Source organism: Zophobas morio, unplaced genomic scaffold (genome assembly GCF_036711695.1).
Source record: "Zophobas morio isolate AGI-343-1 ecotype UQ-CSIRO unplaced genomic scaffold, CSIRO_AGI_Zmor_V1 ptg000002l, whole genome shotgun sequence".
Lineage (NCBI taxonomy): Eukaryota > Metazoa > Arthropoda > Insecta > Coleoptera > Tenebrionidae > Zophobas > Zophobas morio.
Genome location: NW_026972107.1, coordinates 4126594 through 4138955, shown reverse-complemented (window position 1 = coordinate 4138955; position 12362 = coordinate 4126594). Strand labels below are relative to the sequence as shown.

General features: G+C 32.1%; 2 protein-coding genes across 7 annotated transcripts in view; one reads left to right on the top strand and one right to left on the bottom strand.

The window, feature by feature from the left end:
- Positions 1–6327, bottom strand: part of LOC135125094 (harmonin) — a 56699-nt gene extending 50372 nt beyond the window's left edge. For 2 of the 4 annotated variants that reach the window (XM_064050439.1, XM_064050456.1), the window contains exon 1: positions 6071–6327. The gene's annotated coding sequence lies outside the window, so the exon portion shown is untranslated. The remainder of the gene's footprint in view (positions 1–6070) is intronic. The other 2 variants (XM_064050446.1, XM_064050480.1) reach the window with 2 other exon arrangements.
- A 163-nt stretch (positions 6328–6490) lies between these two features.
- On the top strand, positions 6491–9583 carry LOC135125133 (kelch domain-containing protein 3). 3 transcript variants are annotated; one of them, XM_064050508.1, is made up of 6 exons: positions 6493–6599; positions 6779–7303; positions 8296–8499; positions 8550–8745; positions 8797–8952; positions 9001–9583. In XM_064050508.1, the coding sequence occupies exons 2-6, from the start codon at positions 6790–6792 to the stop codon at positions 9068–9070; spliced, it is 1140 nt and encodes a 379-aa protein (XP_063906578.1). In that variant the 5' UTR covers positions 6493–6599; positions 6779–6789; the 3' UTR covers positions 9071–9583. The 3 variants fall into 3 exon arrangements, with proteins under 3 accessions (XP_063906561.1, XP_063906578.1, XP_063906570.1); XM_064050491.1 differs by having other exon boundaries at positions 6491–6599; positions 8550–8952; XM_064050500.1 differs by having other exon boundaries at positions 6592–6683; positions 8550–8952.
- Positions 9584–12362: the final 2779 nt, after the last annotated feature.

Below are 12362 nucleotides of genomic sequence, written 5' to 3'. Positions count from 1 at the left end.
CCCCACCCACCCGCCCTTATTTTAACAAATACTAGCCCCACCGACCCGCCCTTATTTTAACAAATACTAGCCCCAGCCACCCGCCCTTATTTTAACAAATACTAGCCCCACCCACCCGCCCTTATTTTAACAAGTACTAGCCCCACCCACCCGCCCTCTTTTCTTAGAGCGTATCTCATTTGCCAAAATCAGTCTTATCTTAGCAGGTACTAGCCCCGCCCACCCACCCTATTTTTTCTTACAGGCTATGTCCTTTGCCAAAATCAGTTTTATCTTAGCAAGTATTGTTTTGCCCTTTTTTTTTTCTTCTTAATACACAGTCTTCTCTTCCCAACAAGAAACTGAAAACATGTTTAAAATGGTAAATTTTGTCCCCCACATTTCTCTATGAATTTACTAGAAAAGAAAAGTCTGTGCATATAGTAACAAAAAAACGCAAAATACAAACCCGCCACCCACCTTGCATGATCCTTATTTCTAATGAGTGTAAAAAAAAGTTTATTTTATTGATTTTAAAACATGTTTTTTTTTTGTTTTAAAACATAGGATAGTTTTTTTTTAAACAACATTTTCTTTCTTTTGTTCCCGTAAGTTTTTATGCTTTTTGTTTTTTTCTAATAACATACAACTAATAAATAAGTTATCGTCTATTTGTAATACATGATCACTACATAATATACATAGATGATGATATGATTTCCCTCCCACCTTAAAGTTAGGTTATGAAACATTTCACAGGTAGGTTCTATAGGCCGTTAACAGATTGTGCCATTATAAAATTAAAGTGTTTATGCTTTTTCCAATTATAGTTTTAACGAATTTTATTAAAATTGATATAACTTTCAAACGAAGGGTTTGTCTTTCTAGTTGGGTAAATTAAAACTTTGTAGATTTATAAAAAACAAAAAAAAACTTAAAGAAAAACAAAAAAAGGGTTTTAAAACTTAAAAACCGTTTTTTTACATCTTTACTTATTTCTCTACATGAATCTACCATTTGAAACATGTTTTTATTTTTATGTATCATGTTTTTAAATGAAAACTATAAATGTATGTCAAGAAAAAAAAGTCAAAAAATAAGCATAATGTAATAAATTTTTCATTCGTTGTCGGGCCAAAGGGCGGAGCTTAAGTGTAAAACTCGTATTTCCCGACAAAAATTTACCATTTTAAACGTTTTAAATATCTTGAGGCGAAAAGAAGATTACGTATATTCAGAAAAAACAGCAAAATTTAAGCCCCGCCCACCCACCGCCATCTCAATTATAAACGATTTTTTTATTCGTTGTAAGCCTGAGGGCGGAGTTTAATTGCAAAATCCTTATTTCTCAACAAGAACTTACCATCTGAAACATGATGTTGTTGTTGAAAAAAACCTGTGTATATTAAGAAAAAAAGCAAGGATGGTTTTTTAAATAGCAATATTAGCATGCATTTGGATATTTTCAACTATACAATTTTTTTAGAATTTTTACACGACTTTCAAAAATGAAATTTTTTCGACAATTTTCGAAATTTATCTAAATACATTTTCTTATAGATTTCGGGCCGCAAAAGTCACTTCTGGCCTCATTTCTTCGAAAACCCCAACCGCTTTTCCAGAATCGCCCATTGAACAATCGCAATTATTAAGTATTTCAAAAAATTCGTTTTTCACGCCGAATACATATTTCGAAAATATTGCTCGCTATATTTTTGGAATCACTATATATTTTGACATTTTTCTTAATATACGTAGTCTTCTTTTCACAAACAAGGAACTTAAAACATGTTTAAAGTACTAAATTTTTGTAGGGAAATATAGATTTTGCAATTACGTTCCGCCTCTCGGCCGAACAACCAATGAAAAATTCATCACAATTGAAATCAGGGCGGGTGGGTGGGGTTTAATTTTTAGCTTTAGTTTTTACTTAATACATATAGTTTTCTTTGAACAACACGAAAGATTTTGCAATAAAGCTTTGCCCTCCGGCTCACAACGAACAAATAAAAATCGTCACAATTGAGACAGGGTGGGTGGGCGGGGCTTATGTTTGGCTCATTTTTTAGAAACATTACGAGCTTACTAGTGCTTTAGCCACAATTATATGACGTCACACAAGTGACTAAGAAACTATATATATGAGACATTTTTTTAACTCTGAACATATATACATATAAGAGCAAGTATGGTCTTATTAATCTCTATGTTCAGTTTTATAAAACATATCAATGCATTGAAAGTATGCAACCAATGTTACGTCAACCTACTTGATTAAGAAAATAAACTCTAGATGTCAACTTGTCATAAAATATTGCATAAATGTAAACAATACTGGATGCGTCGAGTATAAATACCGTAAAAAAAGAGAACAAATAATGTTTCAACTGAAGAAAAGAAGTTAAATAACTTATTATGTACAAAATACATTATTATTAATCAATAAAATAATAATAATAATAATAATAATAATAATAATAAACTTTCGAAACATGTTCTAAATTAAAACCAAATGATAGACAATCACTTCCCCGCGAGTGTTATTCTAAAAAGTTTCTGGCAATTGTAGAAATAATGAACTCCTTCATTTTACCAAAATATCTCACAAACTCGATCTCTTTTGAAAAACTTCATACAATTATCTACTGTGCAGCTTTAACTTGTATTCAAATTAACACATGTAAAGATAACATAATAAATACAAACAACAATCGCATACCCTCCACCCCTCATTGGGAAACACGGTTAAATTATAAAATTAATAACATTAGAAAACAACTGGGTCAAATAACACAGTACCTTAGAGGAGTTAAAACACCACACATCATGACATGTATGCATTCGATACTGACCAACAATAATTTTCATCAAACTGATTACGATGAGTACAACACAACACTATCAGAAATTAAAGATACACTATTACAAAAGCTTTCCTTATATAGCAAAAGACTTAAAAGATACAAACAATCACATCTCAGAAAAATTCATAACACTAAATTTTTAAACAACGAAAAACTATTCTATCAACATTTAACTAATTCATGCAAAACTCAATTATCCGGTGAACTACCAAGTTCACAAGATGTAACAACATTTTGGTCAAAACTTTGGTCTCAAGAATTTGAATTTAACCAATCTGCCAAATGGATTCCTCATATATATAATAAACTATCCACAGTTACACCAATGAATGATCATCAGATAACACTTGCCGAATTAATAAATACCATCAATAAGACACACAACTGGAAATCACCAGGACCAGACAAAATCCATAATTTTTGGATAAAAAAATTAAATTGTGTACATATTCATTTACTGCATCACTTAAATCAGTTCCTTCTTGACCCATCCTCTTTTCCAACATTCTTATGTCATGGTGTAACATACTTAAAACCTAAAGATAACGACACAAAAAATCCATCAAAATACAGACCTATCACATGTTTACCGACAATCTATAAAATATTAACCTCATGCATTACACAAAAAATATATCAACACTGTTTTAACTCTGACATCATTAATGAAGAACAGAAAGGATGTATTAAAGGATCCTTTGGCTGCAAAGAGCAATTAATCATAGATTCCATCATCTGTGAACAAGCTAGAAAAGAAAACCGAAACATATATACTGCTTTTATTGATTATAAGAAAGCTTACGATTCTGTCCCTCATTCCTGGCTATGCAAAATTCTGGAATTATACAAGATTGATACTAAAATCTGCACATTTCTCAAATGTTCCATGGAATTTTGGAAGACCACCCTCCAAATAACCTTAAATGAACAAACAATTCAGTCAGACCCAATAATGATCCGAAGAGGAATTTTTCAAGGCGATTCTCTTAGCCCGTTATGGTTCTGCTTAGCAATAAATCCCCTCTCCGATATCCTGAACAGCTGCAATTATGGGTTCAATATAAGAATTAACAAACAAAGAGAAAACAGAATAAGTCACTTGCTGTATATGGATGACATAAAAATATATGCAAGTACACAAAATCAGTTAACAAACCTATTAAATCTGACTGAACAATTTTCCGGTGATATCGGTATGTCCTTTGGTATTGAGAAATGTAAGACCCAAGCAATCAGAAAAGGCGTGTTTCACCAAGTACCACATATAACACAGAATAAGGAAATAATTGAAGCCCAAGAACGAAACGATACATACAAATATCTGGGTTTCTGTCAATCCTCCCACATCAATCATACCAAAACGAAAACACAGTTGAAAGATCAATACGTAGCGAGATTAAAATTAATATTGAAGACACAGTTAAATGGAAAAAATTTAATGAAAGCAGTAAATACATTCTGCGTTCCACTGCTAACATATTCTTTTGGAGTCATTAAATGGTCCAAAACTGATCTTGAAAATTTAAACATCGCAACAAGGAAAATCTTCACACAGTATAGAAGGCATCACCCAAAATCGTCGATTGAAAGATTCTCATTACCAAGACAGAATGGAGGAAGGGGTTTCCAGAACTTAGAAAACTTATATCAGAGACAAATCTCAGATTTGAAGAAGTATTTCTTGAAACGAGCGGAAAGAAATGAAATGTTTCGCACCATCACAAGAGCAGATTTGAACCACACACCCTTAAATCTGTCGAACACCGAAGAAATCCACACCCCCCAAACAATAGATAAAATAATAAGTGGGCTAAAACAAAAACAACTGCATGGAAAATTCTACAAAGACTTAGAAGAAAATCATGTCAATAAGAAGATGTCATTGATTTGGTTAAAAAAATCAAGTTTGTATGCCGAAACAGAAGGATTTGTGTTTGCTATTCAAGACCAAGTAATCAATACCAAGAATTATAGAAAATACATCATCAAAGATCCGAACATAAAAAACGACTGCTGTCGCCTATGCAAAGCAAAACCTGAAACGATCCAGCACATAATCTCTTCTTGCAGCATCCTAGCACAAACTGATTACAAAGCTAGACACGACAACGCAGCCAAAATCATTCACAAAGAATTAGCAACACTTATGAACTTAATCGAAGATACGACACCATATTACACTTACATTCCGTCTCCATTCCTTGAAAATAACAAATACAAATTATACTGGGATCGCACAATACTTACAGACTTAAACATTACAGCTAACAGACCAGACATCATACTTATCAAAAAACACACGAACGAAGCCATTCTCATTGACATTGCTATTCCTAACACAAACAACATTATTCAAACATACGACACCAAGATTTCAAAATATCTACAATTATCGATAGAAATGAAATCCATGTTGAATCTTAAAAAAATTTCAATTCTACCCCTAGTTATCTCTAATGTAGGTGTAGTTCCAAATAGCTTAGTTGAGGATTTAAAGTCTTTGCATTTGAATGATTCAATAATTGTCAAAATTCAAAAAGCTGTTTTGTTAGGAACATGTCATATTGTTCGTAAGTTTCTTGAACAGTCTGATCATGTCAGTCAGATTAGATTAGCACCAGTAGGTCAGAGTAGTGTAGGTCACTTTTCATGTGATGCGCGGATAAATGGTCGGTAGTTACGCTGGACTTTTGGGGATGGGGTGAGATTAGAGAATAATAGCAGACTAATTTGTATGCTGTAATTCTAGAATCTCTAAAGTTGTTCTGTTAATCTAATCAATGCATATCATTACTTGGTCTTAGTACCCGTAATGATAGAAGTCTTGCCTGAATGCCGGTCATTTCCGGGTCAGTGGTGGGTCTTAAAAATAATTATTATAAGAAAATTTCTACATGGTAATGTCTACATTAACTTCATTCCAACTGCTTTGGAATTTCTAAGTTATATATACAAAATCAGGTGCGTATTTGTGGCTTAAAACTGGTTATAGATGTGTGTATTGAAACACCACTTGTTGACAGTAAATTTGGCAACGTTTAAACAATGTTATAACTAAAAGTCGTTCCTAATCAATTGACAGCTGTTACCACTGTTACCAATTGCTTAATTTTAGGCAAAACCAACAAGTGGTGTTTCAGTAGAAATAGCAAAAACAATACGTACTTCCAATGCATGATGTATGTGTTTTAAAACTGAACATAGGGATTAAGCAAGGCCATACTTACTTTCATGTTCCGAGTTGAAAAATATATGCAGCAACATTCTGACCATCTATGTATTAACGATGGAACTGCTGTATAAACAACTTTTGACGGAATTTTTCATATACTTTTCCCACACCTTTTGATTTATGGCGATCGAAAAAACCTGTAGAAACTAAAACAACACAGGTTTTAATTTTTGACGTAGACGGACGTTAAACTTTCAAAAAGAAGTGACAATTACCGATACAAGATCTGTAAACAGAGAAGACGTACTGTGATGAAACTTTCGTCACTCCGATTTGACTATTTTTATTTTGACATTTGGCAACACATGTAACACAGTTTCTCTCTCTCCTTTTTCCACCACCACCATTCGCTATCTTTCCTTTCACTTCAAACCGACGCGTACGCACAACCACGAGAGGAAAATTTCAGAGGATTTTTTTAGTTAGTCCTTGAATTAGTCCAGTTTAGCGTTAGTGCTCCTGAGCGAAGCTGGAACCGTCCTAATTTTTTAGGCTAGCTGTCATTGGAGGCAGAGTCTCACAAGGTAAGGTTAAGTCAGTTCGTCCCCTGCGAATCCCCCCTACATTCATTGTCAACACCTTAGGACGCCCTTCCGTGCGAGGAAATGGTAAAACCTTCTCTTTTCCATACAATATCCACATAAATATTTATAGACTATGAAAAATTGCCAAGTTCAAGTTCCTTACTCTGTGATTTTCTCAGTTTAGTCGAATATGCGCTGGATAACGCACCTAGACGGCGGTCCCAAGCGGGTCAACCATGCGGCGGTCGCCGTGGGACACAAAGTATACTCATTCGGGGGTTATTGCACAGGAGAAGACTCCAAAGCGTACATTTCCATGGACGTCCACGTTCTCAACACCTCAACGTTCCGATGGACAAAGCATCCGGTGAGTGATTTGCCCTACTTCGAGAATGATGATATACTACCCTATAAACGATACGGACACACGGCCGTGGTGTATGAAGACAAGGTGTACATTTGGGGTGGGCGAAACGACAGGGCTTCAGATGGGGTATTGTTCTGTTTTGACACGACTTGGCACTGCTGGACGGCACCAAAGACAACGGGGGCGATTCCTTTACCAAGGGATGGACACACGGCGTGTTTATGGAAACACTATATGATCATTTTTGGAGGATATGAAGAGGAGACTGATTCTTTTGCAGATTCAGTGTACGCCCTGGATTTGAAGAAGATGGTTTGGTCGCATTTTAGGACAGAAGGTAGGGAATTAAGTATACATTATTGTCAATAAAATCAAGAAAGAAATATTATGGTGTAGTTATTTGTCAGATAATTTTTTGAAGGCATTTATGTACGCAAATTAAAAAAAATAAAATAGTATTACTGAGACAAACAACTTTGAATGCCATAGGTTTTTTTTCTAATCTATGCAATATTATTATAATTTTTATTGAAATAACGTCACTAACTTTTTGGTATAAGGTCAGTAGATTATGTCTAGACAAGCTATTTAAACATAAAAAGAATTCATATTGTAATATTTTTTGTGTGTACACTACTGAAGCATATTTCAAGCTATATTTTTCAATAAAAAGTGTCAATTCTTTTTATATAAGTTATTTATCTTTGAATATTTTTAATACTATTATTTGTGGTTTATTTATATATTGAAATGGTGTTTAAAGATCTAGTACGTGATACTGGTCAGAGTACAGGCTTACCCAAAAGCACAGGACAGCTGTAACGCATATTAAAATCTTAAAGTATAAGTAAGTCGTTACGGTATTGTACTCGATGGTCACGAATGAATTAAATTACTCGTATCAATTAGTGACTATAGGAAGTTAATGTTTTGTAAATGGAAACCCAAGGAACCTGGTTCAACCTTTTCAACAATGGAAAATTCAAACAACGTATGCAAATTCGACATTGTAAAATAATTTCTTTAAAAAAACATGACGATTCCGTGACAAATTAATTACGATCCTGTTTCTTAACGAAAAACCACTATTTATAAAAGAACTATTTTAAGAGTACAGTACACAATAAAAACTCGTCAGTAAATCTTTTCGGTACTCTCTGCCAAAAATACATCGACCTTGACAAGCTAAATACTAGAAATTTTAGGTCTGTAGGTCTAAACAATCAGTTCGGTCGCCCCAATTTTCCATTTAGTATTTTTAACTAAAACAACTGTCACCTCATCACTTTCAAAATAACGTTTTCGGGTTAATTCAAAGAATTTTTACAGGCTGCACACCAAGTTTGCGTGATTTCCACACGGCTGTCTGTATTAACAATCGAATGTACCTGTTTGGAGGACGCGGAGACTCGATATTACTCGGACAGGAATTTTACTGCAACATGTTGTGGTTCTTGGATCTGGAAAACTGCAGATGGGTTAAACCTGAAGTGACCGGTGAAGTACCTATAGGACGTAGAAGTCATTCAGCTTGTACGCAAGTTCCATTGTGTGTGTTTTTTTTTAATTTGAAGTATTTATAGTCGTTTACAACAAAAAAATGTACATATTTGGTGGATACAATAATTTAGAAGAGAAACATTTTAATGACATGTATGAATATGATCCTCAGACTAGTAGATGGAGTGTTGTTCATACAGTTGGTGATAAACCGTGTGAGAGGCGTAGACAGGCTTGTGTACTTGTAGGCGATAGGTTATTTCTTTTTGGGGGCACAAGGTATTTAAAAAATTTGAGTATGTGTTGCTTACTTGATTATAAAATTTCCAGTCCTCAAATACCTTATCTGCGTGAACCTCAAGAAGACAAACTCATTGATCATTGTGATTTATACATTCTAGATTTTAAACCCACGTTAAGATCGTTGTGTATTCTTACTGTCAGGAAACACAAACTCGACGAGTCGGTGTTACCCAACACTTTAAGGTACGTTTAAAACTAGTCAAAATTTACTAAATATCACGTTTTTTTTAGGATGGATATTATGAACATGTTTACTTCTAATAAAATAACCATCAGTCGACCAAATAAATCGGCGGGATAATCACCGTTGGAAACTTCGTTGTTGTTTTTTTTATATATATATATATTTGCTGATATTATAGGTTGTTCATATTTATACAATCCTACTTTGAATGTCTCGTTTCATTTGTTATTCATATGTGATCATCTAAATATGGCGCCGGGGACTAGGTCACGGTGTTATATTTAAACATAGTAAATAATACGTAGATTGCTCTCTCACTATTAGATTAGATTTTTTATTCATATTATTTTTCCAAGCGAGAGCATTCTAGAACAAAAATAAATTTTATTTTTGTTTAAAATAGGAGTCTACTACAGAACTTATCCACTTAGATCGAATGTAGGAAGGGCAACAGTGCTGCGATAATTTTTACATTCTCGTAATAATTACTTTAAAGTTGTTGCAGAAAATTGTGATGCCTATGCATAGCATGTAAATATGATTGTATCTATTTATTTTGTTTATATAATAAATATACTCATATTTGTACCTATTTGAATTTGAATATTTTAATAAACATGTTCAATTAAACTGGCGTTAATTATGATTAAAAATGATATGGACACTAATTGCATCTACGTGTTATGATATGTTATTTAAATTGATTGATAACTGGTAATTTTTAAGTTTAGAATTATTTGCATATTTTAAAATTTTTGCTGCATTTTTCCTGATAATTGGTGAAAATCTTAATTTTAATACAGTGGGTTATTGGTAGTATGCCGGTAAATAAGTACCGACCTTTTCCAGTAATGCGGACGGGTTTTTCCAACACCTCATTTATGGGCACCGCCAATTACTAGCGTATATTGTAAATATACACAGTTTTGCAAATGTATTTAACGAGGGGTTGGAAGAGATGGAATGCTATACCATTAAATAAAATATATGGTCAAAGCTGGAACCCCCTTAAAAGTATTCTATCCAAATTTGATTAATTGTATTTTTCTCGCCCACGGTGTGAACACAATATCGGAAGAAGCACGAAATCAATTTCCATTGGTAAATGAATTAATTTTCAATAGCCCCAAATTAAATCAGAACTACTTAAGTTTCATAAATAAAATCAATGTCAATAACAACTACGGAGTGCTCGTATATGTTTTCATTTGTCTTGGTGATGAAAAATGTACTCCTAATAAATTATTAAAATACATAAAAAAATAGAACCAAATTTTATTTATTTAAAAAAAATCTCGCAAAGGCAGGTTCCTCTTTCTTCTTAAATCAAATCGCAAATTTATTTTATTAATTTAATCAGGAGTTACAAAACCGAATACTTTGAAATCTTGGAAATCTTTTAAATTTATCATAAGCATGGTAAATTTTTGATCAAAATATATTTTCTCATCCCTCCTAAAAAATGGATGACGCCACCCCAAAATTTTGCTGAATAAATCCTATCTAAAATGTATAAAATATGATGAGTCTCTTCTTGTGATTTATCATTCCATTCATGTTGGATGACCCCAAAAATTAATGAATGCGTAAATTTATTTTATTGATTTAATCAGGAACTACACAACCCAATGCTTTGAAATCTTGCAAATGTTTTAAGGTTATAAAGAGCATAATAAATTTTTAGTCAAAATATATTTGCTTATCCCCACCAAAAAATTGATGACGTCAGCTCAAAAGTTTGCCGAATAATCCTATTTAAAATGTACAAAATATGATGAGTCTCTTCTTGTAATTTATCATTCCATTCATATTTTTTGGATTCGGATATACAGGGTGACAAAAAAATTTAATGAATGCGCAAATTTATTTTATTGATTTAATCAGGAACTACAAAACCAAATGCTTTGAAATCTAATGTGAAAAAAAACATAATAGGCATGCAGTCGTCACGTTTCCGATAGCGAGGGAGTACTGTCTAAACTCTTTAGACCGATTTTTTTTATTTTCCCATTTCTCAATTTTTCAATGTTTCAGTTTGGGATTTTTTCACTGTTTCGATTCCTTAATTTTCTTTCCATTTTTAGGTTTTTCAATATTTCAGCTTTGGAATTTTGCAATATTTCGTTTTTTCAATTTTTGATATTGTGTTTTCTCGGTTTTTAAATGTTTCGATATTTTAAATTTTCAGTTTTTAAAGTTTTAGGTTTTTAGATTTCTCACTATCTCGACTTTTCGATTTTTCAGTTCCATGATTTTTCAATTTGTCGAATTTTTAAATTGTAGATTTTTTGTTTTCTTTAATGTTTTGAGTTCTCGATCATTCGATTTTCTGAGTTTTCAGGCTTAGATTTTTTTTGTTGTTCAATTCTTGGATTTTTAAAATTTTCCTATTTATCAACTTATTACTGGGATTTCAATGTTTTGATTTTTTGATTGTTCAATTTCTCGATTTTTTGAATTTTTAATTTTTTATACGATTTTTTTTGCTCGATTTCGATTTCTCAATTTTTCGACATATTGTTGGGATTTTTCAATTTATCGATTCTTCGATTTCTCGAATCTTCATATTTTCGGTTTCTCGAATTTCTTCATTTTTCGATTTCTCAATTTTCCGATGTTTCAGTTTTACGATTTTTAAATTATTTTATTTTTCAGTTTTCAATTTTTGACGTTTCTAAATTTTTCGATTAACTGATTTTTTGATTTTCCCATTTCTCTATTTCTCGATTTTTCAATTCTTTCTTCAATTGTGATTTTTCAATTTTTCGATTTCTGAATTTTTCAATGTTCAGTTTTGGATTTTTTCACTTTTCCGATTCTTCAATTTTCTTTCCATTTTTCAGTTTTTCAAGATTTCAGTTTTGAATTTTTTCACTTTTTCGATTTTTCAATTTTCCTTCCATTTTTCAGTTTTTCAGTATTTAAGTTCTGGGATTTTGCAATGTTTCGGTTATTCAGTTTTTCGATAGGTAACTATTTTAATTTTTCAATTTTTAAGTTCCAGATTTTCCGTTAATTTTTTTGTTTTCCTTGATGTTTTGATTTGTCGATTATTCGATTTTTCAAGTTCTCGGTTTAGATTTTTTGGTTTTCCAATTCTTCGATTTTTAAATTGTTTAATTTTTAGATTGCTCAATTTCTCGATTTTTAGATTTTTCAATTTTTCGGTTTACCGATTTTTTTTCATTTAAAATGTTTCAATTTTTCAATTAACTTTTCGATTTTTCAATTTTGGTCTAATTTGATTTCTAAATTTTTTGATTTTTTGACTCTACTGTTAATGTTTTGATTTCTCGATGTTTCAGTTTTTGAACATTCCGATGTTTCGACTTTTTGGCTTTTCGAGTGTTCAATTTTTTGATTTTTGAATTTTAGATTTTTGTTTTTTTGATTTTTTTGGTGTTTCGAT